General features: G+C 53.4%; 1 protein-coding gene across 1 annotated transcript in view; it reads right to left on the bottom strand.

Annotated features, from left to right (window-relative positions):
• Positions 1 to 3,329: 3,329 nt before the first annotated feature.
• The window catches only part of PCSK6 (proprotein convertase subtilisin/kexin type 6), a 39,131-nt gene continuing 18,061 nt past the window's right edge, over positions 3,330 to 24,399 (bottom strand). The window contains exons 8-21 of the mRNA XM_088520818.1: positions 23,081 to 23,293; positions 20,772 to 20,872; positions 19,051 to 19,154; positions 18,342 to 18,459; positions 15,342 to 15,530; positions 14,205 to 14,341; positions 11,306 to 11,485; positions 9,875 to 9,977; positions 9,378 to 9,574; positions 8,815 to 8,902; positions 6,936 to 7,039; positions 4,976 to 5,105; positions 3,945 to 4,057; positions 3,330 to 3,577 (exon numbers count right to left, since the gene is read on the bottom strand). Of these exons, the coding sequence (XP_088376944.1) occupies positions 3,480 to 3,577; positions 3,945 to 4,057; positions 4,976 to 5,105; positions 6,936 to 7,039; positions 8,815 to 8,902; positions 9,378 to 9,574; positions 9,875 to 9,977; positions 11,306 to 11,485; positions 14,205 to 14,341; positions 15,342 to 15,530; positions 18,342 to 18,459; positions 19,051 to 19,154; positions 20,772 to 20,872; positions 23,081 to 23,293 (1,875 nt within the window). The 3' untranslated portion in view covers positions 3,330 to 3,479. The remainder of the gene's footprint in view (positions 3,578 to 3,944; positions 4,058 to 4,975; positions 5,106 to 6,935; positions 7,040 to 8,814; positions 8,903 to 9,377; positions 9,575 to 9,874; positions 9,978 to 11,305; positions 11,486 to 14,204; positions 14,342 to 15,341; positions 15,531 to 18,341; positions 18,460 to 19,050; positions 19,155 to 20,771; positions 20,873 to 23,080; positions 23,294 to 24,399) is intronic.

Raw genomic sequence — 24,399 nt, 5'->3', positions numbered from 1 at the left:
GACCCCGCCCACAGCCCCGCCCCGCCGCTCCGGCTCCGCCCACGCGGGATGGCGCCGCGCTGTGGGGAGCGGGTCGGTTCGGGGGGCGGCCCCGCCGCCGCCCGGAGCTCGGGCCCTGTTGTCCCCGCAGAGCCCCCCACATGTCGCACCCCAAATAGCATCTCCTCACCCGACCCCTCCCCACCCCGACATCCCGTTCCCCGCCTCCCCGCGCGTCCCCTCGCGGTGCCCTTGGCGCCGTGGTGTCCCCCAGCCCCAGGGCTGAGCCCTCCGCCCAGAGCTGCCTGTGCCGGCAGCGATCGCTGCGCTGCCGTTCGGGGCGTTTTGGGGCGTTTTGGGCTCCCTGTGGGTGCTCCGGCGCCGCGGCGGCTCGTGGGCAGAGGGATCCCTGTCCCGCGCGGCAGCCGCCACTCGCAGCTCGGGCCCCGCGCGCTGATAAAGGCCGCAGGGCCTCAAGTCCCACCAGACAGCACGAAAAGCAGCTGCAGCCTCCTGGCAAGCAGCGTACGACAAAACCAAATGAAACGGGGACCTTTCTCCCTCAACTACGGGCTAGAGACACGTTGTCGGCTTCAGGCGAGCCCTCAGTCGCCCCTTCTTTGCAATGGGAAGCCAAAGCAGGGATTTTTGTGACCGACATTCCCCACCTGCGAGCTCCGGCACAGCAGGTGGCTGTGGATGTGCCCTGGCAGCCATGCGGCAAGCAAGGAGTCAGGATAAAGACTGAGAAGCTTTTCCAGAAAACAGCTATTATAGGTTTGTCACTGGTGCCAAGCGACAAGAGGGAAATGTGTTTTAATAGATTGACTAAATACACGTTTATCTCGAGGAGACAGCCACTTTGATCCTTTGAGCACGGTGGTGTCAGAGGGGCTTTAATAGCTCCGAGCGAGCGCTGCAATAGCTTGGATAAATAATCTGAATTTTATTACTTTCCAAGAATGATTTCTGAGGGAGTTAGATAGTGTCCTGGGAAACGCTGGAACCTGGTTTTGTTCATGAGCCAGACTGTGCAGAATTTGGTCCTCTTGGCACCATCCCGCATAGACGGGACTTCACGAGGGCAGCGGAAGCAGGATAAAGCTGAGACTGCTGGGGACCAGTCCTCTTAAATTGCATTGCTTCACCCACGGTGTATTTTAAGTTATGCCAACGATGTGAGGGTAAACATGTCTCTTTTTATAGCATTTTAGTACATCTAAATATACCCCTGGACTGTATTTACAGGCAGCCACTGTGAGCCAGAGAACTGAAAGTCAGAGCTGCCACAGACTCCTCATTCACAGCTCCCATTTCGGTCTACATGACACAGCAAGGGAGTTGAAAGCTTTTTATTTGACAGGCTGAATGACAGAAGCCAGGAACATTTCACCCCACTTCTGACCTCTGGTTTGGCCCAAGACCAGAACACAATGCTGGAGCAACAGAAGGAATGAGAATACGTGATAACCAGCTGATTAATTCACACTCACCCCCTGATAAATGTGAAGAACTTGGAGATAGGAACCCCACAGCAGCACAGCTCACACAGCACCGTCCCTGGTGGGAGGGTTCCTTTATTTTCTTTCTTCACCGGCACTTTGTGTCCCACTGAACATTGCAAAACCACCACAAAACCGAAAGGCTCCAGCGCTCCCTCTGCTCCCTGGCACAGCATCCCCAGCCTTTACCAGCGAGCGGATGGTCCTCGAGGCCTGAGCTCTGAGCTGTGACCAGGGACGTGGCGGGGTGATAATGCCAAATCAATACTAATAGTGAATCAATAGGGCCATTTCTGAGCGCCCCAGAGCTCTGTGACTACGAGGGACACTGGAGATGCCCATTCGAAGGTAAAAATCTTTACAAGAATAAACGTGTGAGGTTTTGGCACAGGCAGGTCATAAGCAACGCTGCCCACAGATGCTCTGGGCTGATGAAGGACACAGGGCAGCTTCCTTGGCCAGCAGAATAAAGATAAATTAAAGGTTCTCACCTGCCTCTGGCCAGGATGGCAACCACACTGAATTTGGGAAAAGAAAAGGCACAGATTCATTTCTCGGGGGAGATCAATAGTTTATTAACTTAAAGGTCAGTTCCCCAAAGCTCCATCTTTGCTTGGTCTGGGGCCACTCGCATCGGGCCCGATGGCAACTTTGTGTGTCCCCTCCTCGCGCGGTGGCGTGAGCTCCCGCGGGCACGAAACGTCACAGCCAAAAGCAAGCAGGGATTATCCCGGCTCCCTAAGGAACTGGCGACAGTCTGTACTGAGAATTTCATTGGCAAAATGTTTAGCTTGGTAAAACTATTAACAATGAAAATCAGAACATGCAGCATAGGAAGTAATTGTTTACATACGTCTCATGAAAAGAGCATCCCTGTAAGGTTGGAGAGAGGCTGCAAAGAGAAGGAGGATGTAAAACACTAAAGATTCCCCACTCCCTACACAAAAAAATAATCTACGGAGAAAAACAAGGACTGTATAAGTTATTTTTTAAAAAAAAAATCTGTAAAACAACATAGTCAAGGATATTTTAAACACAATTATATAAACATCACATGACGTATTAAGAGAGAGCATGAAAAAGTTTGGTTTTTGGGAGGGTTTTGTAGAATTTAGAGTTTCCTGGCCGGATCTCTGGAATATCTGCTTTTGGAAACAGATCAGTGTGAAGGAAAATCACTGCCATGAATGGGTGTACTTTCTGAGAGGTGGGTATACCCAGCAAAAATATGGAAAAGATCATAACGCAAAAGGCTGGGAGAGATGATGGGGAGACCCCGCAGGGCTCCACAGGCACCGGAGTTTTGCCCACGTGCACCCTCACGCTGAGCGAAGCCCCGACGGCCTCGCTGGGCTGACAGCCCGCAAAGTCACCCCGCTCCCTGCAAAGTCACCCAGAGCAGCTCTCGCTTTGGTCCTCAAACCTCCAGTTATTGCCCTGTTCGTGGCCAGAAAGAAACAGCAAGTGAATCCGAAAAGGGGGGCCAGAGGTGGCTTCTGGCACACGGCCCAATTCATCGTTTTGCGTATGCACAGGGCACGGCGCCGGCTGGTTGCAATGCGGATTGGTATCGGAAAAGGCTACAGAGAGCGGAGCCAGAGAGGCTCTTCCTCCACGGACGTGCGACGTCTTCAGTCCTTCGCAGCGTGGGCTCCTGCCAGCCTCTCGGAACGGGTAAAACAGCAGGAATTCTGCCAAGGACCGAGCTTGGGTGCGTGGATCGCGCCTTGGTCCCAACCCACGAGGAGTGTTTGAGAGTGTTAATATCACCGCTTGCCTGGTACCTTTTAGGACTTAATCTTTCAGGGTACAATCCATTCTGAGCTGAATGTATTGCTATAGAAACACACCAACAGTGATATTAAAGCTATCAAACTTACAAGCAAATGCTTGACAGCACCATGTAAACTCTCCCAAAGCTGAAAAAATAAACTTTTGTCCTAAACATTTGGCAAAAATGGGCTGGCAGTTGGAAGTCCTGGATGCAGCTGCTGAACTTTACCCAGCCATAAGACACGTCTGACAGCAGAACTGCACAAACAGCTTCTTTTCACAGAGCTTGTTTGATTTCACCATCTCACAGAAAGTCTTGTCAGCTGAGAGGCCGAGGCAAGGAACAAGAGAAAATGAGAGCAGATTAACATTTAAAGTAAACAAACATTGCACGTAACAGGCAGCGCAAATCCAAAGAGAACTGAATAGAAGGCGCTTTTTAAAGGGGCTCCTTCACATGGCTTTAATGAAGGGACAAAGAAACTTTACAGTGAGTGGGAGAATTAGCCCCAAGGCTGAAATGTAATGAAATGCAAACACTTGCATGCATCTGATATTCAAAATCTCTGCCTGGAGGCCATGGATGGAGTCCGCCCCGTAGCTTTAGGCTGCGGAGGGAATCCCCAGAAACCCTCATTTTTGCAAGCGGGGAACGAGCGCAGCGCGTGGGGTTATCCCCTAGCTCCTTACCGTTGGTGCAGGTCTCGTTTGTCACGCAGGAGCCGCTGAGGAGGCTGAAACCTTCCTTGCACTTGACGCAGTTCCCGGCAGACCCTTCGCATGCCAGGCAGTGGTCATCGCACCTAGGGAAATAAACCCCGTGTTGTTCTGAAGCAGCCTGAGCCCCTGGGCTCAGCCACCCCGAATAACCCAGGAAGGGGGGCTGCAGGCACGGTGAAACCTAGAGCAAACCAGCGCTGTGGAAAACAGGGAAGATTAAGCTGCAAAAGTTACTGCTGTCCTGGGAAAAATGGGTTTGGTGGGTCCCAGCTCAGCCCCTAGTGACAGTAGCCACAGCCCCAAACTGCTCTCCTGCTGCCATGGCTGGAACCTGGCGGGACAAGCCCGTTTTCCCCGTCATCCCCTTTGGAAACAAAGGGCTGCAATGGGGACACGGACCCTCCACTTGGAGAGAAAACCCCACCCACTGGTTTCGCCTTGCTGGAAAGCCAGCACGGGCCAGATGTGCTGGGAAAACCTTCCAGCAGGCAGGAACTGGCCTGGAGTCGTTACTGCCCTGCGAGACACACGCTCAGAGTCCCCTTTCATCCTTCGCTTTCATGAGGCCGACTCGACTCCCACTCTCTGCTTTCAGTTACGATACCCGGGAGCAGGAGAAAATCATCCCCCTCCGTGTTGGCCGCGCGGCCCCCACGCAGGGATGGGCTGAGCGCTGCTTACCCAGCGCCTGGGGGCAAACGGAGCAGGTAGCGCCCGCCTGAGGTGCCTCCAGGTGCTAGATTGTAGGCTGGGATATTTGTGTAAACACCGGTGTTCCTCCCACACCTCCTCCAAAATCCCCGGGAACGGGGAGATTATTCCCAAGCAGCTGCCGCGGGGGAGAGCGCAGCTTTGTGCCTCCTAAATCCGCACGGGAGAGGAGCCCGTCCCGCTTCGCTCCATTAGTGCCTGTCCCTGCGGAAAGCGCCGGGGTGGTGGCGATGCCACCCGAGCCTCAGCGTCACCGGCACCCCGCGCTGCCCGCCGTGCTTGTTCCGTACCTCTTGCAGACCTTGTGGGGCAGCCCGTGGCTCTGGCCGGGGTAGAAGCCCTCGGGGCAGGCGGGGACGCAGCGCCACTCCGGCACGGCGGCCTCGCGGGCGCACGTGGCGCAGTCCAGCTCGCCCGGCTCTGCGGGGACAGCGGAGAGGGGTGTGAGGCAGGTGGCCACGGGGACGGTCACCACAGTGCGCGAGTGCTCAGCATCCCGGGCCCAGCCTGGGAAGGGACACGGTGACATGGCAACGGCCAACAGGGAAGGGGCTGGCGTTTGGGAGCACGCAGACCTCTCTGGGGGATTGGAGCATCTCCAAAACACACCTGGGGTTTGCTCTTGCCCCAGCCCCTCTTCCCAGGGTGATGCAGCGGCCGTGCACACAGGGAAGAGGGACGAGCTGCTAAACTCGGCTGCGGAGCGGACGGAGGCGGCAAATGCACCGGAGAGGAGCCGGGAGCACCAGGAACGCCTCGTTGTAACACTGCATTACAGCTGGACAAACCCCAACGATTAAAATGGCATTAGGAGAGGCCTTCCCTGCTCCGCAGCGCAGAAGCGTTTGTGCAGGAAAAGGAGAGAAAAGGCTAGAAAAATAAACGCAGTGAGGTACATTTACACTGACTGGAATAAGAATTAGAAGGGGAGTCATTTTCTTAAGGAATTAAAAGTCAGTTCAGTTCCACAGTTGCCAACAAGATCAATGAATATTTTGGAGTTAGTGCTATCCAGCCACGTATGAAAAACGAGATTCACACGACTGAGCAAGAAGTGGCTGGAGATCATATTATCATCAGATCTACGGTGATTTTGAGGGCAGATGCAAACATTAACAATGGAAAATAGCTGGACACTCAAAAAGCGAGGAAGACAAAATGCAAAGGGAATACCGAGCAGCTTCCGAACGGGATGGAAGTCAGCACTGTGCAGAAAAGCTTTCATAGGAACACAGTGATAGCAGTAGGTGAAGAAGGCAAAGATATTTTTAAGTGGAAGGATCTGTAGAGGGGAATAACTAGAAGGCTGTTGCTCAGGCTGTGATGTGTGTGTAGGGGGCATTTTGGCCAGTGCCAGGCAGCACTCCCAGGGGCTGATGGCACCCCCGTGTGACAGTGGTGACACAAGGGAGCAATGCAGAGCTCTCCTCGCTGCCCCTGCAGCAGGCAAAAGGCTGGGAAGGGACTCGAGTGGGTCTGCACAAGGCAGTTTCCTCCATCGCCAGGCCAGAAACAAGCCCAACACCAGCTCCAGCCCGGCTGCCCTGCGTCGATGCTGCCGCTCCGCAGGGCTCAGTGGCTCCCGTGCCCTTTCCCGGGAATCCGCGCAGGGAGGACAGACCCTGCTCCCAGGCCCGGCAGGGAGGCGAGCGGCTGCTCTCCGCCTCCCACCATGCGCCTGGCTGGGCAGCAGCTGGGCATAGCGCACATTAAATGCCTGGCATTTTTATATGCTGGAGAGCCATCTAATAGCACTCTGAGTGGGTTTTATAGCCCCCCCCCCCTCAACCTTATTAAAGTTCAGACAGATGCAGAAATAAAGAATGGCTCCAATAAAAATGTTAAAACTCCCTCAAAACCTTTCCAATTTGTATATATTCCCATCACCTGGCAGCACGCGGAGGAGAAAGGATAGCAGCAGGCCCTAATCACCCTCCTCAGATTTCTGCCAGCCTTTTCCCTCCGGGCAAGGTTATTAACTGGGACAAATGCATGAAAAGCCACCCAGAACTGGGACAAATGCATGAAAAGCCACCCAGGGCAAAGCCCCCGCTCAGCAGGGCATGCTCCTGCCCCGCACATGGGCTGTCTTGACCCTTGCCGTGTCCCAGGTTGTCACATGTGCCCAGAAACCCCGGGGCTCTCTGCACTGGCTGCAATTGCTGTGGCAGTGCCTGTGTGCCCGTGCTGGCAAACCTGGTGCCCACGAGCACAAGGGGGTCACGGAGGAGGCCGCAAGCAGAGACGAACCTGCGCAGGCCGGGCAGGTGGCGGGGCAGCTCTCGCAGCGCCGGGGCTCCCTGCTGAGGTAGCTGGCAGGCTGGCACTCAGGCACGCAGCTCTCTCCCACCAGGCTGTCAGGAAAGCACAGAGGATGTTTGCACTCAGAGCTAGCGATACAGTATAAATTCAAGAGAATTTTGATGCAAGCTGCTGCAGCTGGGCATTTGGCAGTGCTATGGCTGATGCTCTCCACTGCTGGTGCCCTGCACGCTCTGGGGGTCAGGGACATTGTCCCTTGTCTGCTGTCTCACTTCCCCGCTCTGATCCAGCTCGAGTCAGGGCTCCTGGCTGCAGGCTCTGTGCCACAACCATCCGCAGCCACAATCAACCACGAAGCAAAGGGGAAGATGCAGAGCAGGGCTGCCCCTGCCTCCCCCTGGAGCAGGAGGCAGCTCAAAGGCACCCGCGCTACTGAGGAGATTGAGTCCTGTCTGGGGCTGAAGGAACTGCTGCTGATTCTTTGATTAAATGTGCAAGAGGAAATAGAATTATTTTGCTACACGGGCAGCCAGCCCAGCTCTCCCACAAGGCCTGCTGCACCATTAGGCTCTTTGGAATAAAAGGAAATTGTTTCAATTGTGCCTCCTCCGAAGAGGCTTTTAGTAGCTCCAAGGGCCCCTGGTTTTGAGGAATTAAACTGCTTGGGTTTATTCCTTCTCATAATGATGCACGTGGAGATGCTGCTGTGTGCTGCCCCACGGTCAGCCCCACGCTGGGCTGCCGCATCCCTCGGGGCTGGAGCCGTCTCCCTGCTCTGTCCTGCACGGCTCCCGGTGCCGGGATGGAAGGGGGGCTCCGGGCTGCCTTCAGCCCAGCCCAGCCCGGCCAGGATCGACATCGTGCCCCGAAGGACACGGGATGCCTGGTAGGAAGGCTTTGGGTGGGCTCTAGACCCAGACACTGGCCCCAAGTGGCTTCTCTGAACAGCAGAGAGGGAACATGCTCAGCAAAGCTGCTGCTGCAGGGCTGCTAGTGCCTCAGCGCAACAAAGGTGATTTAAAGGCCTGGCTTGGAAGGACACTGGACAATAAAAAGCAAGCGTTGCATGGATTGTGTCTCAAAAGGGCTTCCACTTGCACTTTCTTCACTTTGAGCAAAGCAAAACGCTACTGGATGTATAGGATCAGCCTCATAAGGGTAAACAAAATAATGTGTGTGACCTGCACTGTCCCATTCGGCCAGGACTGCTTGGGAGGAGCCATCTGAGACTCGAGAGGAAATGTCACTTTTAGAACATGCAATCCTAATGTTTCCTTTGCTTTTTTGTATCCTTTTTAGATGCCCTTGCTCCTGCCTTACAAGCAACCTGAGTGAAAGCACTAAGGGACTGTCCAGAAGTTGAGAAGCTGCAGAAGTTCCAGGGAAGCACAGGGGGAGGCTGCTCAGCCCCACCAGAGTCTCAGGGGGGCTCCATGTCAATGCAGTGCCAGGAGCTGCTCTGTTCACAGGACACCAAATTTGGAAGGACACTTCCACGTGGAAGGACAATTTCAGCAGGTGCTGCACCAAGCCAACCCACAGGGAATTGCTACCTCCCTTTCCCCTGGGATTTTAGCAAACACTGTCCTTGACCACAGCACAGCACCTGCCATAGCAGCAAGCCCTGGAGAAAAGGAAATGAAATTCAGACTCTTCTTGTTGGCTAAGAGAGGGACTGGGGTGCTACCTTTAAATGCCCAAACCTCTGGCACTTTGTCCCAGCTGTTGTACCACTGAAATAGGATCTAGATCTTTAGCTAATTCATCCTCTGATGTCCCATCAGCAGCAGGCTTCTCATCAGTTTCCCAAATTTAAAATCCATGTACAAATGCTGAAGGTATAAACTTGCCCTGGCTGGTATTTTACCTGAATCCATCTTTGCATGCAGTACATCTATCTGGTTCGCCAACACACTTTTTACAGCTCTGATGACATTTAAGACAGCGTTTCTGACCTTTCAAAAAACAGAGAGAGTCAGTGAGAATAAAACCCGGACAGAGACTTGCAAGCTGCAGTCACAGCCTCAGAACCCCATGAAGAGCTGCAGCCCAACATGGTTTTAGCAGCAGCTACTTGGGGAGGAGATGCACGTCCTCCACCCACCCGTACGAGCCCCTGCTAGTGCAGATGACCTCCAAGTGCCCGTTCAGACAACGGGAATATTCAAAAGAAGAGGGAGCGAATATTTATGTGACCAAACCAGGCTGGCTTAGATTCTCAACATGCTTCAGAGCCCAAGGGATGTTTCTTTGCCCAGGTGGCTGGTTAGCCTCTGCACACCGAGTTTTTCCTCCTCCACATCCACGTCTGGGTGTATTTCTAAGCCGGAACCCAGAGGTGGAGGTGATTTCTGCCATCCATAGCACTTAAACAAGAATTAAATCCTGCATATCCTCATGCTACCATTTACAGGTGGTAGGAGTCCTTACGTTCCTCAGAGTAAAATCCGGGCGGGCACAGCACCACGCACGAGTTCATCTCCTGGTGGTGATAGAGGCTCCGCTTGCATGCCGTGCACTGGTTCGGGCCCCTCCCGAGGCAGCTTTCACACCCCTTGTAGCACCTCCGGCACCTTCTTGCGCCTTTGTCACCAAAAAATCCTGACGGGCACGAGCTCACACACATCCTGCAGGAAGGAACCCAGAAAAAGGTGGGAGCTGCTGTGCTTGGTCAGGCAGCCAGTGTCCTGCACCTAGTTCTCTGTCCAGCTGCACTCTACCACCAACTGCTTCGGCCAGATTAGGGTTTCCCCACGACAGCCAAAGACATTCAGGACCCTAAAGGTGCATTTCACAAATCACATGGGACCTCAGCAACCCATCTCTTGGGCTCCTGAGCCCATCAGTGACTCCATGAGTGCTCCTGCACGTGGGGTCAACTTTTAATTTGAGCAGCATGTGGAGGAGAACATGAAGGAGACCGTTACCTGCCGCTTTTCACGCTCCCAAGGCTGTAGTGGATGCAGTTTAAGCACTGATCGGCATTGGGACCGTCGCATCCCTGGTCACCGCACTCAGGATGGCACAGACCTTCGAGAGAGGAGACATGTCTGCTGAATGAGCTTTTCCAAGCTCTTCTGGTTTGGGTTTTGGTACAGCAGACTGTTGTAGCACCTCTGGCTCAAAAGGGCGAGGGAGAGTGTTTGCCTGTGCCCGCCAGCCAGCTCCAGCTGCAAAGGTGCCCCCAGCCCAGTCTCCGAGGCTGCCCTTTCCCAACCACACTCCCTCCTTGACCCCAAGCCGGGTTCTCCAGCCTACAGAGAGGGCAGGGAGCCAAGGAGCCTTCTCCCGCCTCCCTGCGTCCTCCCGTGCTGGCCAGGCAGCCCGTGCCCCGCTGCAGTGCTCCCGCTCCGGGCCGCTCGCCTCCCCCTGCTCCTTTCATCCTCCCCAGTAACCATCCCACGCTGCCTTCCTTCAGCGTCCCCCAGGCAAACACACGTTGGGGCTGCGTTGGAAGAGAGAACGGGGCCTTTGAAACCATTACAGATGAGCAACGTCTCCAGGGCAAAGCTGTGGTGATTAAGGCCCGCACACGTTCCCAGACCCCGGCAGGGTCAGGCCAGCGGGCTGCCGGGGGACGCTGTGGTCGGGGGCGAGCACGCAGACACCCCGAGCGCTCCGGGCCTGCACGGCACTGCCTGCCCACACGTGCCCGGCTCGGGCTGGCGCCGCGGTGCCCACAACGGCATCAGCGCCAGCCCCGGCAGCCCCCGTCGGAGCGGCCGCGGGCAGCTCTGCAGCCGGCCGGAGCCTCCCTCACTCCCCGTGTCCGGTGGGGGAGGCGGGCACAGGATCTTTTTTTACTCCCCAGACGTCTTCACCGCCAATTTGTGGCAGGAGCACCGGAACGGGGTGTTTTTCCTAGCTTCTAATTTCCGCCCTCGCCACGATGCCTCCGTCAGCGGGCGGCCGGGGCCCGGCAGCACTGCACGCGGCTGGTTTGCTCTGTGCTCCAGCGTGCTCGTCCCGGATCCGGCCTCCCTTCTGCCGCCGCTCGCACCACGGAGGGGAGCCGGAGGGTGGATCAAGCTGCTCTCCTGCCCCACACCATCTGGCTGCTCACAGCCTGGCTCTGGGCGAACTCACCCAGCCAAACAGGGTCTGGGAAGAACCACCAGGTTGCTCAGTTGCAGCAAGACTTGGAGTGATGGATTCAGAGCCCTGCCAGAGCCTGCAGGGCTGCAGGATTTAGCTGTGCTGTGCCCAGGCTTGAGCCATCTCCCAGGGCTGGGAAGGGAGGTCGCACTGACCTTCCTTCCCTGTCCCCAGGGCAGCCCTGGCTTTTTGCTGCCTTGCGCTGCCCCAGCCTGTGACAGTCCCTGTGCTGCGGGAAGCCCCATCAGCCCTTCATCGCTTACCTGCATACTCCTCCTCCTCCTCCACAATCTCCATCTGGCTCTGGAGGAGGGCGGCCTTTGACGGCTCCATCTCCGAGGCCGAGATCTCAAGCATCCTCGAGCGGGAGTGGTGGGAGCTGAGTGTGTTGTAGGGGTGCTCGGCCGTCCCATAGAAAATGAGGCTCCACTCCTTCAGCTTCCCTGCAGTACAGGCAAGGTAAGAACCCACTCACGCATCTGCCTGACGCTCCCACCCTCTTTCTCCTCTCTGGAGCCGTGGAGGCTCAGGGGATTTGCAGGCAAAGCACCATTTAGGGGTAAACTGAGGGAGGCGGCAGCAGGGAGCAACAAGGACACCGACCATCTCCTAGCAGGCGCAGGCTTAGCCATTTACACAGCGATAAGCAAAAAAAGTAAAACCAGAAACCTTCCTTAGCCCACCAAGCTCTGTCTGAACTGAGGCAACAGTTTAACATATGTGTGAGGGGAATTTTTTAATGCTGTAACTCTTGTCTGATAAATCACACTGCCACCATATACCTCATGCCCAAAGTACAGAGAGAACCATTGGCTTTAAAAGCTACAAAGCAAAAAAAAAAAAAAAAAAAAGCCACAGGGGTCCTCTGCCAACCTGCACAGTGTTGGGGGAGCGAGGGGGAGCTCTGCTACCTGCTCCATGAAGCGCTGCTCCTTCTTTTCAACATGGATTTTTTTTTTTGTGGGGGCTCTTAATTCCCAATCAATACTTCGGAGATCAAGTTATTTCAAGCCCACGGTGCATTTGGGTTTAACTACTAATCCTTGCATTTCCAGAAAGGGCTTAATATTTCAAACACTCAAATACCTTGGCTCTCCGTGCACTAAGTTCCTTTAGGCTACACTTGGAAAAGACTGAAAGGATCATCCACCTGCTTAAGCATTTAAAGCAAGTATTTAAAGCATTTAAAGTGAGTATTGCCTGCACGGAGCCTGCAAACATTGGAGAGGGAAACTCAGGCAGTTTTAATTGGGAAGGGTTTGGCCATAAGGCCAGAAAAGAACAAATTTACCCTAAAGCACTGGGGCATTTTGTCACCTTGAGCAGTGCAGAGCACAGCTGAGACTGTGGTGGGTAGAAGGGCCATGCCGGGGTGTGCTTGGTGGCCCTAGGGCTCATGGGCAAGAAGGGACAAAAATCTCCGTGGGGCCTCATTCCCGCAAGCAGAAAGCGGAGGCGCTGCCTGTTATCTGACTTTCAATGCTATCGAGGGAGGCTTTAATGAGAGCAGGATTAAGGGTGTTTAAGGCATTTCTGTGTCTGACCAGACGGCAGGCAGAGTACAGTTCCCCAGAACACTGTCCCCTTTTGTATCAGCGCAGGGGGAGGAAAAAAGAAACGTCCTAAGCATCCCGAGCAGCTTTTCTGGCCGTGGGGATGTGGCAGACGGGCCAGAAATCCAGGAAAGAGGAGAACTGAAGACTCGCAAAGGAAGGTGAGGCCTCCCAACCATAACATCCGAGTGCCTGTAAATGTCACCTCCCCATGGGGCTGTAAACACCGTGAGAGGAGAGAATTTGAGCCACGGCCGGGCTTTGCGCAGGAGCCCGGCGTGCAGCCGGCCCAGCAGCGTCCCGGCACACGGGGTCCCTGGTTGAAGTGACAACCAGGGGGCTTCTTGCTGAGAGCATCTGCCCTCTTTCCTCCTGCTCTTCGCTTGTTTTTCTCTTGGTTTTCCGCTTTTTTTTCCCGTTTTTTTTTTCCTCTTGACTTCAAACACCTTGCAGACTCTTTAACAGAGCGATTCAATATGTTAACTTGCATTTGCTGAACAAACACATTGAACGCTCCTGCAAAGCAAGGCCCTAGGAAGCAATCCAGCATCCTACCAGCACAGCGGCTGGGAGATTCTTCCCCAATTAGGTGAAAATTACCTTTGCCTCATAATTAATTATTAAATTAATGAAAAATATTTTTCTCAGCGCAGCGCTTCCTGCCTGGGTCTCTGCTCTCCTCTGTACTTGTCATCCCTCTCTGTCCTGCCTAGCAGCCCCTTCCTCGCTGGGAAGGTCTCCAAGGCTCCAGTGTGAGCTCTGCGCGTGCCGCCCCGCAGGCCTGCACTTTGCCTTTTGCAAAAGCATCAACCAAAAACCATAAATACAAAGCAGGGAAAAAAGCAGCTCTGTGGGCGTTTCTCTACCACTACTCCAAGTTCAAAAGAATTCAGGTTAAGGCAAAACCCAGAAATACCTTCCTGTGCAATCAACCTCCGCGTGTGCCTATGCCAGGGTGTTGCGTGGGAGGCATTTTTAATATCTTTCTGGCTTTCTATCAATGGTAACTTGGATTTTAACACCCCTACACCAGCCCAGGGCAGGACACTCCGTGCCTCGCTGCACCATCACGTGCGGTGGCTGCCCCTTTCCGGCAGCACAGGGGGGATGGATGGCGCCAGCCCGGATCCTCCGTGTGGGAAGGGGTTAGAAAGCTTGCCCATGGGCCCAGGGGGACAGCAGGGTTGGTGACAAACAGGGGGTCAGGCAAGGGACAGGAGCCCCCCGCCAGTGCGGTGGCAGCCGGGAGATCAGGATGTCTGTCTGCAGCCCAAGGGGCATCTCGCCTGCGCGCCGCTGCACAAGCCTGCCCGCCGTGCAGATGTTCCAGCAGAAAAGCAAAACAAACAAACAAAAATTACAGCTCTCGGCTTTCCTCATTTTGACTCATTACACTTTAATTTTGGAAACCTTGCTCTCGGTTGCAGCAAATTTGCTGCCGGGAGAAAACCCATTCCAGGCTCCACGCTTAGCCAGGCCACCAGCCCCTCCGGAGCAAGCGGTTTGATCAAGGTCAGCTGCTTATGAAAGTTTGGGCAATAACATTTCACAGAAACCGGAGTCATAAAAGCCACAAGTTCCAGCCACACGAAGCAAGATCCGCCCTTACCTTGCGCCGCGGGGTTGCGCACTTGGGACGGCGTGTCGTGGATCTCCAGGGTCCACTCCCCCGCCGCCTTCTCCCCCCAGCAGTGCACGGTCATGAACTCCCAGCCCTTGAAGCCCTCGTTAGAGTGGTCAAACACCCTGCGACGGGAGCGAGGGGATGTTAACGTGATGCCCGCAGAAGCACAAGGCTGAACATCTTAGTTAGAAAAAGCAAATATATAAAAAAGGATCCATTTCTTCATGGCCTTGATGCCTCAGCTTGAGCATGAGCCAGCCCCGGGGCTCCCGGCCGTGGGGAGCATTCCCATGGGAAAGGGTGCGCTGCAGCACGGCTGGCACGTGCCGCTGGCTGCCCTGGGGCGCTCCGAGCCCTGGCAAGTGTGTGGCTGCCTGAGACCAGGCCCCCAAAACCCAGGGAAGCAGGAAAGGACCTGGGGTGCTCCAGCACACTGAGCTGCCAATGGGGTGCTCTGGGGGCTCTTTCTGCCCCCCGTCCTGTGTCCTGCAAGAGCCACTGGGACAGGGCTCTTCCACAGGACTCAGGGCAGAGCTCGGGCACGCAGGGCGCCTGCCCCGCACTGCCAGGACCTGCAAGCCCCAACAGCTCTTGCACCTGCAAATGCCATTTTGCAAGACACTTGCGCACACACAAAAGAAAAAAAAAGAAAAAAGAGTCATCAGAAAGGGGGAAGCAGCATTGCTGCTCCTCCTGGTTACAGATAAACTGTGAGGCAAACTCCATTCCTGGAGAAAGGCAACAGGCAAGACGACGAAATGCAGCACTGCCAACAGCTGCTCAACAGCCACTTGGGAGCCCTCAAATCACCATAAACACTTATGTTCATGGCTCGCAGTTTACTGAGGGACCACTGACTGGGATGCCAGAGGCCTGACTCAGCTCAGGGAAGGTAGAGCCACAATTTCTTTCCTAGATTTTCATGAACAGAGACACAGCTGTCTCCATTGGTTTCGCTCTCCTAGCCCAGCACGGAGAGAACAAGGCTGTTTCCATCGTGTGTGCTCTGGCAGCAGCCCCCAGCATTGCTGGAGGAGGGAGGAGGCCAGGCCGGGAATGCCGCCTTCCCAAACTGCATTTTGCCCTTTTTCCCCACCCTCCGGCGCAGGCAGCTGCTCTTACCGCCTTGCAAGGAGCTGCGACCTGGTCCCCGCGGGGGAGATGAGGCTGATCTGCAGGTCCCCGCGGCGGGGGTGCGCGATGCTGACGCGCACCACGACGTGCTCCAGGTAAACCACGTGCTGCTCGTGCTGGTCGGCGCAGGCGCTGGTGAGCGTGGTGGCACGCACCACGTGGTCGGCGCGGATGTACCTGGCGGGGACAAGCACAACGTCAGCAGGAGGTGGCAGTGTCCGTCCTGGGGCAGCAGTGCCTGGGGACAGGGTGAGGGCTCCTCGAGGACAGGCTCGTCCCAGTCACGCTTCGGTGCCATCTCTGCCCAGCACTTGCCTGGGTCTGAGCCAAGCTAAGGGGCCCAAAACCCAGTGACTGAGCCCAGCACCCCAATCCACAGCACAGCTGAGCAACAGCAACCAAAGTGTGTGGGCTTTGGAGGGCCAAATACACAAATAGCACCACCCCGAGAAGGATAACGGCCCGGGATGCCTCTCAGCCACACTGCTAGTGCATGATTTATTAGTGGGGACAGCCTCTCTCTGCCCCTTGTTCCCAGACATCCTCATGGGATACTTCAGGACATAAGCTTGGGAGTCTGACAGGGAGCACACAGTTCATCTTTATTGCCTTAGTCATTCAAAATAATCAGAATAGTTATAAACAGTGATGTAATTCCTGGGAGGACCAGGGAGCGCTCAAAAACATCACATACAAGGACAACACTTGAGATGCTGCATCTGCTCCTCATTGAAAAATACATATATACGTATATATCCCTTTCCTTAACAGACCAGGACAGTAAAGAGGTTCAAGAATTCACTCCTGCTGAGCAGATGCTGTTTAGCCCTGGCCTTTTCCAACACTGTCTTTGGAGCACAGTCTCCACCACATGCAACCTACTTGCCAGGTGAAAGCCCTCAAATAACCCGTGCCCTTGACTCACCCCAGCAAAGGCAGAGGTAGAGGAGGGTCGAGGGTGCTCACGTGGGGGTGAAGGCTGTAAATACGTGCCTGCAGTGCTCAAACCCAAGAACTGATGAGCTTCAGACCCCTCCCCAGCCCACGCTGGCCTTCCTTGCAGCCACAGTGAGTGAGTGAACAGCAGGAGTGAGGAGGGGAAAATTGTTGACCGTTAACAGCAGCAGTTTCAGCCTGTTAATATTTCTCAGGGAATATCTGCTCACTTTGTGTGTAAGCCGGTGCAGACAACAGGGGCATCCGTGCTCCTTATGTCTTTTGCTCAAGGCTGACTGATAGATAACAGAGGGAGGATGTAAACATGCTTAAATCCACCAAAGTTTTGTACATTTTCCCCCCAAAAAGCAATCCAAGCCACACTATACTGCTCTCTATATTTCCAACTCTTTCCACAACACAGTTTTAACAAGGAGCAGGAGGGGCTCCATAATGAGACATAATTTGGGTGTATTTCCTTTGGCTTCTTGTCTCAGCTGTGCGTCTCTGGTTCCTATCAGCAAGCCACAGACGCTCTGTTTTGTTAAAACCTGGTTTCCTACTGCTTCACAGCAAAAAGCAGCAAATTATCGTATCCTCTATTGCCATACGCTGTCCTAGAACAGGAATTTGCTGAATTGCTTTATAGTAACAAAATGCTTTTGAACAAGATGTATGCCTTATGGGCTGCAAGTGCACTTTTTATTAAAATTATCAGTGCAGTGTTTCTCCTTGGTTTGCATTTAGCATCTCTATCAGACAAACTGCTGTATGAACAAACTCAGCTACAAATCATTACTCTTAATGATTCTTAATTCTTTCCAAATATTATTTTTTTTAAGATCAGCAAATCACATCTGCTCTAGAAATGAGGTAGTGTCTTAGAGGAGGTTTGATTTTGCCAGATGCTCTAATCTGGCTCAAGAGAAAATCATGCCCCCAATGGGACACTGCAGCCCCTTTCATCAATGAACTGGTTGCTGCAGTGGGATTCCCTTGAAAACCTGCTTTCCTGCAGAGTAACATCTGCCCACTGGCCTCACAGGAGCTTGGATTCCCATCGTAGGGAACCACTCCTGAACCCGGTGCAGGATGAGTTGCCAAGGCAGTTAGTAATGCAGCCCTTTCTCCTGTACTCACCTTCCCATTTAATGATGGATCTGATACGTGATTTACAGTTTATAGCAGTAAATACCTTTGCTCCCAGCACTGATCTGAGTCTTTAATCTAGCTGATGAAGAACCATCTGTATGATGCACACTTGAAATGGTCTGAACCTGACACCAGGTTCAAGGAGATTAGGTGTTACTCTTTAATGGGAAGTAAGAGAAGTCTTTGCACAAGATAACGTGCAAAATTTTGGTGCCTTCAAGTCAAAATGAGCTCTTTTGGGGAAGAAAGATATCAGCCCAATGCTTCACTGTTAACATAGGAGCCAGCCAGTGAATACTCTGGTCTCCCTAAGCCATTTCCAAAATGGCAAAGAGCACTGTCAGCCCTCAAAACTTGCTGCTGATCACCCACCTGGGAACTGAGGGCACAGAACCAAAATAACATGGGATTTTATTATGACTTGTCCTGTCCAGCCTGGCTCCTAAATTCCAAGGAGAAAAACACTTGTAATCTTCTGTGGAGTTTATATTTTTCCCTGCAGAGCAGCACAGCAAATCAGTGAACACAAAGCGCAGCCCACAGGGAACCTGCATCTCCTATCTCAGAAGCAACATCAGCACCAAGAAACATCAACCAAAAGCAAGTTTCCTGGCTTGTCTGGGGAAGACAGCTCTGAATGACCCAGGAGTCACAGCCAAAGGTCCCCCAGCTTAAGAGACTACTCCTGGGAGCATCCACAGGAGCTCTGTGTTAGCGATGTGTCAATACATGAAAGCCAGATTTTGATGAACTCGAAGCAAGTCACAACTTGGCGAGTCTTTGCAAGGGCATTGCTTCCTCCCCGAGCCCAGGCAGGCAGAAAACACTGAGTGTGGGCAGTCTCTGCACAGCAAAGATGACCCTCAGAGCCAGGAGGGGTTCACAGCCACCAATACTCACTTGGGCACCCTGTCCAGGCTTCCCACACAGACGTGCTGCGGCGGGACAGATTTCCACTTCTTGGCTTCCAGCACAATAGCTTCTGCATCCACCAGACCAAATCCATATAGATGGCTAACTGGAAAGAGAGAAGACTCAGAAACGGACTCCCTTAAAAACATGATGCCTCGGCAGGGCAGTGCAGCACAGCGTGGGCTGGCAGGGCTGTGCTGGCCACGCACAGCGAGCTCTTCTCCAGCCACTTCCTTGCACCGTCTCAAATCCCTGAGCACCGGCCAGCTGCTGCTGGATGAAACGGGCAGCAGATGTTGCAGCTCCGCAGGTCTGGAGAGCTGATGACAAGCAGGCTTTTGCAGAGCTTATCAAACTGCAATTTATTGCCTCTGCCTTGTGCCGTTCAACTGCCTGCGATGCAGCTGGTGCAGCTCAAAACCAGCTGAGAGCGGTCACTGGGGAAAAAACACCCCTGTGAGCAGAGCTTTAGGGGCTTTTATTCGGCTTTTTGCAGACTTTCTTGCAAATAAAACTGCCATATCCAAATGTGAGTCAACACAGAGAGGACAACACCAAGACAAGCAAAGCAGATTGCTGAATTTCTGCTTTGCAGGTCATTGAAATAACAATTTAAGAAGGTGGTCCTGCAAATATCCTCTCTCGGCACCGACCAGCGGTCGGCGTGGACGGCACCGAGGCCGCCCGCCCGCCTCACCTTTGTGCCCGGCGCCGTTCGTCTTCCAGTCGGCCGCTCGCAGGTGCACGGGCCTCGAGGTCTTCACCAGCAGGTGCTGGACATCTCTCCAGGTGAGCAAGGGGCTGCAACGAGACAGGCACAGGGTAACCCCACTGCAAGGGGCCTTTGTGGGGCTGAAGCTGCAGCTTTGCAGCGCCTTGATGCGCTGCTCTGGCATCAGCTATTGATATCAATAAATAATCAAAGGGTTATAAAACGCTGTCTGTCCTGGCCATGGCTTGTGGTGGCAGCCCTGGCTGCAGTGCTCTGGGGGAGCACAGCCCAGGCTGCCCGGAGGGGACTGTCAGCCCAAAGTTGAGGATATTCATGAGGATTTATTTTGGGAAAATATATTTTCATTTTCAAGATATTTTCATGCTCCAAGGTGTAACCGGAGCAAATCAGGAATGAGGAGTCAGGAATGAATCAAATCCCAGCGTGGGGGCCCAAACACGACAGCTCACGGATACAGGCTGCGGCACGGATCCTACCTTTGCAGGAATACTGCAGGAAGCAACCAGGGTCCCTCATTTAACAGAAAAATGAAGCTTCTGGGACTGTGTGTTCATAGGTACTGGCACAGGGCCCCGCTGGCTTTTGAACACCATCCAAGACCCCATCTCCAAGAAATTTTTGACAATTTTTCCATGGTTTCTCTTACAGTTGTTTCTGGAGCATCTTAAGCTTTGATTCAATTTATTCCTTCTCATCAGAATGGTGTGTGTGATGCTCTGTGCATGCTCTGGTACTTAATGTTGCATTTTATGCCCCAACCATACAATTCAAAAAATACATCTAACTCCCTTAATGTATTTGTAATGAAATGACACTTCCTGAAACATATTCACCCAGCCTGGACTCTGGATTTAAAATTGAGCCAAATGGCTGGAAGCTGGGAGGACGGGGGGAGACTGATGAAGATAGATGAAAGCAGAGATGCCACGAACTCCATCCCTTAATGAGATCATATTATTCTTCCGCAGCGCTTTGCCACCCACACTTACCTACAGTTTATTCATAGCTTTGGGAAACAGAGCCATGGCTCGGGTTTATTTTTATTTCCACCCGTTAAAAATAATAATATTGAGAAGCTCATGAGAAAATGCTCCGCAGGGACACGCGAGAAGGCACCGCAGCTCAGCCGGGGCCAGCGGCGCTGCGCGGCTGCGAAGGAGACCGGCTAGGGGAGAGCAGAGGGCTGAGCTGGGGCTCTCACTTCCCACCAGAGCCTGTTTAAAATGGGGAGAGGATTGTGCCGTTCGCACTGCATGAATCTCTGATGTTATACAAAAGCACTGCTTTCTCCCCAAATGAAACACTTGGTGAAAGCCATCACTTTCGCAGGCATTTTCCATTTTCCGAGACATTTCCTGACATATTTTTTCAAACAAAGTATTTATAAAACTCCTTTCAGAGCTGGCTGCCAGTGCTTTCAGTGTCCCAGATGAAGAGCCTGACTTCCCTTACAAATTTTCAACAAACACCACACGTGAAGAATTAGCTCAATAGAACATACAAAATCACATAGAAAATCACAGTGCTGTATCAAACCTTGCAAAAGAGGAGCAATTTAGAATGACTCAGGCCCATTTCAAGCAGCTCTAGAGAAAACCCCTGTTTTTGTTTGTTTTGTTTTCTGCTTTGATCACTGGGTACTGAGTACGGAAACACCCCACCCAAGAGCAGGCAGCTCAACTTACTTTGCTTCCAAAGCCAAGGCGATGATGCCGGCGACCATGGGGGCAGAGACGGAGGTGCCGGTGTGGCCGTCCGTGCAGCGGTGCCTCAGGTCCGTGGTGACCTGGGGACAGAAGGGACATGGCTCAGAGCGGCGTGGCCAGCTTTGCAGCAAGGAGCCTCCTGGTGCAGGCAAGGGGGTTCCCTTTGAGCTCCACTGTATCTGGCCCTTTCCTTAAAAGCACCAGTTCCTGGCATTTTGCACAAATTTCCATTTGTATGGGGAGAAACAAAAGAAAAGAGGAGCATTCCCAGCTTTCTAGTTGCAGAGAAAAGCCTAAGGTTTGAGTACTAAAAGAGCAAACATTGGGATAGAGATTTCCCTATCGGCCCTGGTAACGCACAGGGCTGGCGGGTGATGTTTTGATTGCCTGAGTTGCAGATGACGCACAGAGACTTTCGTCAGGAAATGTCTTGCTGCAAAGCGAGACCACAAAAGTTGTTGTGACAGGGCAAATATAGCCTGAACAGCAGGGAAAAGTATCTAAGGAGATGTTCAAAAAAGGATTCATTAACCCTCTGTGACGTTGCCTTCCTGCTACTTTGAGGGAAAGCTCTCTATTGCAACACCATGAAGGAGGAAGCCAAACGGGAAACATAAGAGCTCGCTGGCTTTTCTTAAAAGCTGTCATCAGAGCCCTCTCACAGCCACCTTTACGTGAGTAATTAATTAAAATACCTCTTGCTCCTCTTGGATTCACACAACCTCGCGGAGCCCAAGTCTTGTCAGGATGCACTCGGATCCTGTTCCGACACGCTGCTGCGCAGCCAGATGGGCCTTTGAGTTTAGGCGTGTTTTATTCAAACATATTTGAAGCGATTATCTTAATCAACGCATGGTGGTAGCTGTCAAGCCCGGTTGCTGGCTCCCTCCCTGTGCCCTTGCTGTACTGGGGGCCGATGGCAGCCGGTGCCTTTTCCGGGGACGGGAAAACACACAGGACATGCACAGGCACGGCTTTAGCGGAGGCAAATCAACCGGGAGAGGTTGTGCAATGCTGGAGCAAAGCCCTTCCCGCCCCGGCCAGTAGCTGTCGGGGCTCGGTTTGAGCAGAATGCACCAGACTGCTGAGAAACTACCTGGCTTTTGCAGCACAGACTTCCACAAGGCTTTAGAAATCACTGCTAAAATCAAGAGGTCGGATTGGGCCGTAAATTGGCACTGTGCTCCCAATAAATTAATGAAAGCAGAGCTGTCCCAGCCCCGCCGGCACAAATAACCCCCTCCGGCTCCAAGCCTGTGCGTGCGGCGGGTGGCAACGCAGTGGTAGGTAAGGAAACGCCTCCCTCGTGTTTGTTCAGCTGACAAACTGCCGCACGTGCATGCGGCCCAGGCAAGGTCCATCCCTTGTTCCTCTTAACAATGCCTCCAAATGGCTGAGATACTCTATGAACGTCACAGCCTTTAATGCATTAATCCTCAGAAAACGTTTGGGCAAGAAGAGCTGCTCCTATTCCTGCTTTGCAGATGAGGACTTGAGTCCTGGGACACGCAGCAGCTCACTGAGGTCACCCAAGGATGCTGTACAGCAAGGACCTGCATTCAGGCTCCCCACATCCCTGGCACACAGCTCCATCTTCCCTTTTCATTCCTATCTGAGGCTAAAACTCTTGAAATTCTCTTTTTTAAGCAAGGGGAGCCTTAGGAGACAGGTGAGTGTCGAACACCCTTGTGTTTTTGCAAACTTCCAACACTGTTTTTCACCTAGATACAGGAAAAAAGAAAAAAGAGATACCAGAAGGCAAGGAAGAGCCATGTAGAGCCATTCCCCTGAGAAATTTTGCAGAACTTCACCAGGAAAAAAAAACAAAAAAGTGCAAACTGCATCACAGAACTAATGGTAAGGCCCAGATCTTACAGACAAGCTCGTGAGAAGTCCAACCAACTCTTGAAAGTAAACATGCCTAAACGTCTGCTGGTTTAGGCCAAGGCAGAAAAGATCCCTAAATTCAATAAATCCCTACGAGAGATTCCACTGAACTAAGCATGTCTAGAAACTTTGCCAAGCCACCAGCAATTACGCTCCACACTGGCTCCTTACAGTCAACTTCTTCCTTGCTAAAGGCTCCCATCGAAAGGCCCGTTGCCTCCTCTGCCAAGAAGCAGTCACCTCTGGGCGAAACACAGCCGGGCTGTCACAGCACGGCCCGGCACTTCTAGGAAAATAACTCGGATTTACTGAGCCATGCATTGGACTATCCCCACCGCATGGAAAGCTTTCAGGGAAGTGGCATCCTGCTCAGAAAAATGGAAAGAGGGGAGAAAACTTACTATTTTTCGCTCATAGAAGGCCCCGCTGCTGTAGGTGGTGGCGAGGGTGGAGGCACATTCCTCCAGGTACCAGGGCTTGTACCCGTTCTCGGTGGTGCTGCTCACTGAGATGGTGTAGATGCTGTTGGTGTAACCGTCACAAGAGCAGTAATCTCCTTCTCTGCCTCCATTTCCTGAAGCCCAGACGAAAATGGATCCCAAGCCCCTGCGGCCCTGCAGCCAAAGAGAAAAACAAGTGATGAGACCAAATGCTGGACCAGGGTAAACTCAGATATCAGGACAGGAAGGAAAGGAATTGCAGTCCCCTGCTACTATACCATAGTGCAGGGCAACTCCTCTGTAATCATTGTCCCTCTAGGGTTAGGATTTGGGGTTAGGATATATGGACACTTCCAGCCTGGATCCCACCCTTCTCCGGCCCATCCCATGCGGCCGCAGCCCCTGGACTCCCATTGCCTTGGGAGCCATCTAATTCACTCCCTACAAACGGGCATTTTCTTGCAGTGAGCCTCAATTTTAAAGGCAGCCAGTACTGAGAAGGAAGGCAGAGTCGCAGGGCAAGGGGATTTTGGTGACTTTTGCAAACTCTCAAAGGACAAAAAAAACCATCTCTGGAATTCACAGCACCTGCACAAGGCTGAAACCTCCGTCAGGGCATTTTCCAGCTGTGCAGGGAGGGGACTCGTGTCCTACCACATCACATGCGGAGGGAAGGCAACCCCAGCCAGCCCACCCGCCCGGCCCAGGGAAGCGCCAGGAAACTCCCCCCAAACAGCGTCTCCTTTGCTCGGAGCCCACACAGCCCATTGCAGAAACCACCCACCCAAACCAAAGGCAGGCTTCCCATAACATATCTTTTGGGCCTTTTTTTAATCTTGGTCTTTTCTCTGCATGTAGCTTGGCAGGAAGATCTGATGGAGCAGCCCCTGTCAGGCACCACATCTGCAAGAGCTGACAGAGCTCCGTGCTCCGACTCGGCCAGGATTTTAATTTGCTGGGGTGGGAAAGGTGAGTCGGTCTCCAAGACCTCCCCGGAGCCAGGGGAAATTCCAGGCCAGGAGGGGAGGGAGAGGCACGGGGGCAGGTGGCACGTGCTCCACAAACACTCCTCGCCGGCCCAACACGCAAACAAACCCAGCGGCGCGGCACGGAGGGGCTCAGCTGCCCTTCCTCGGCACAGATGCTGGTGCCGGGAGGGTAGGACACACTTTGAACTCGTTTACACCCTGCGTGGGTCTCCTTGGCAGCCCCTGTGGCCGTCCCCTCCCAGCCGGCTGTCACACGAAGCGGGCCCCGAGCCGAGACAGGCAAGGACAGGC

The sequence above is a fragment of the Tinamus guttatus genome, unplaced genomic scaffold, assembly GCF_059628265.1.
Source record: "Tinamus guttatus ecotype Peru unplaced genomic scaffold, ASM5962826v1 Tinamus_guttatus_pri_ptg000004l, whole genome shotgun sequence".
Classification (NCBI taxonomy): Eukaryota; Metazoa; Chordata; class Aves; order Tinamiformes; family Tinamidae; genus Tinamus; species Tinamus guttatus.
The sequence above is the reverse complement of the archived record's forward strand: the minus strand, read 5'-3'. Positions and strand labels throughout refer to the sequence as shown.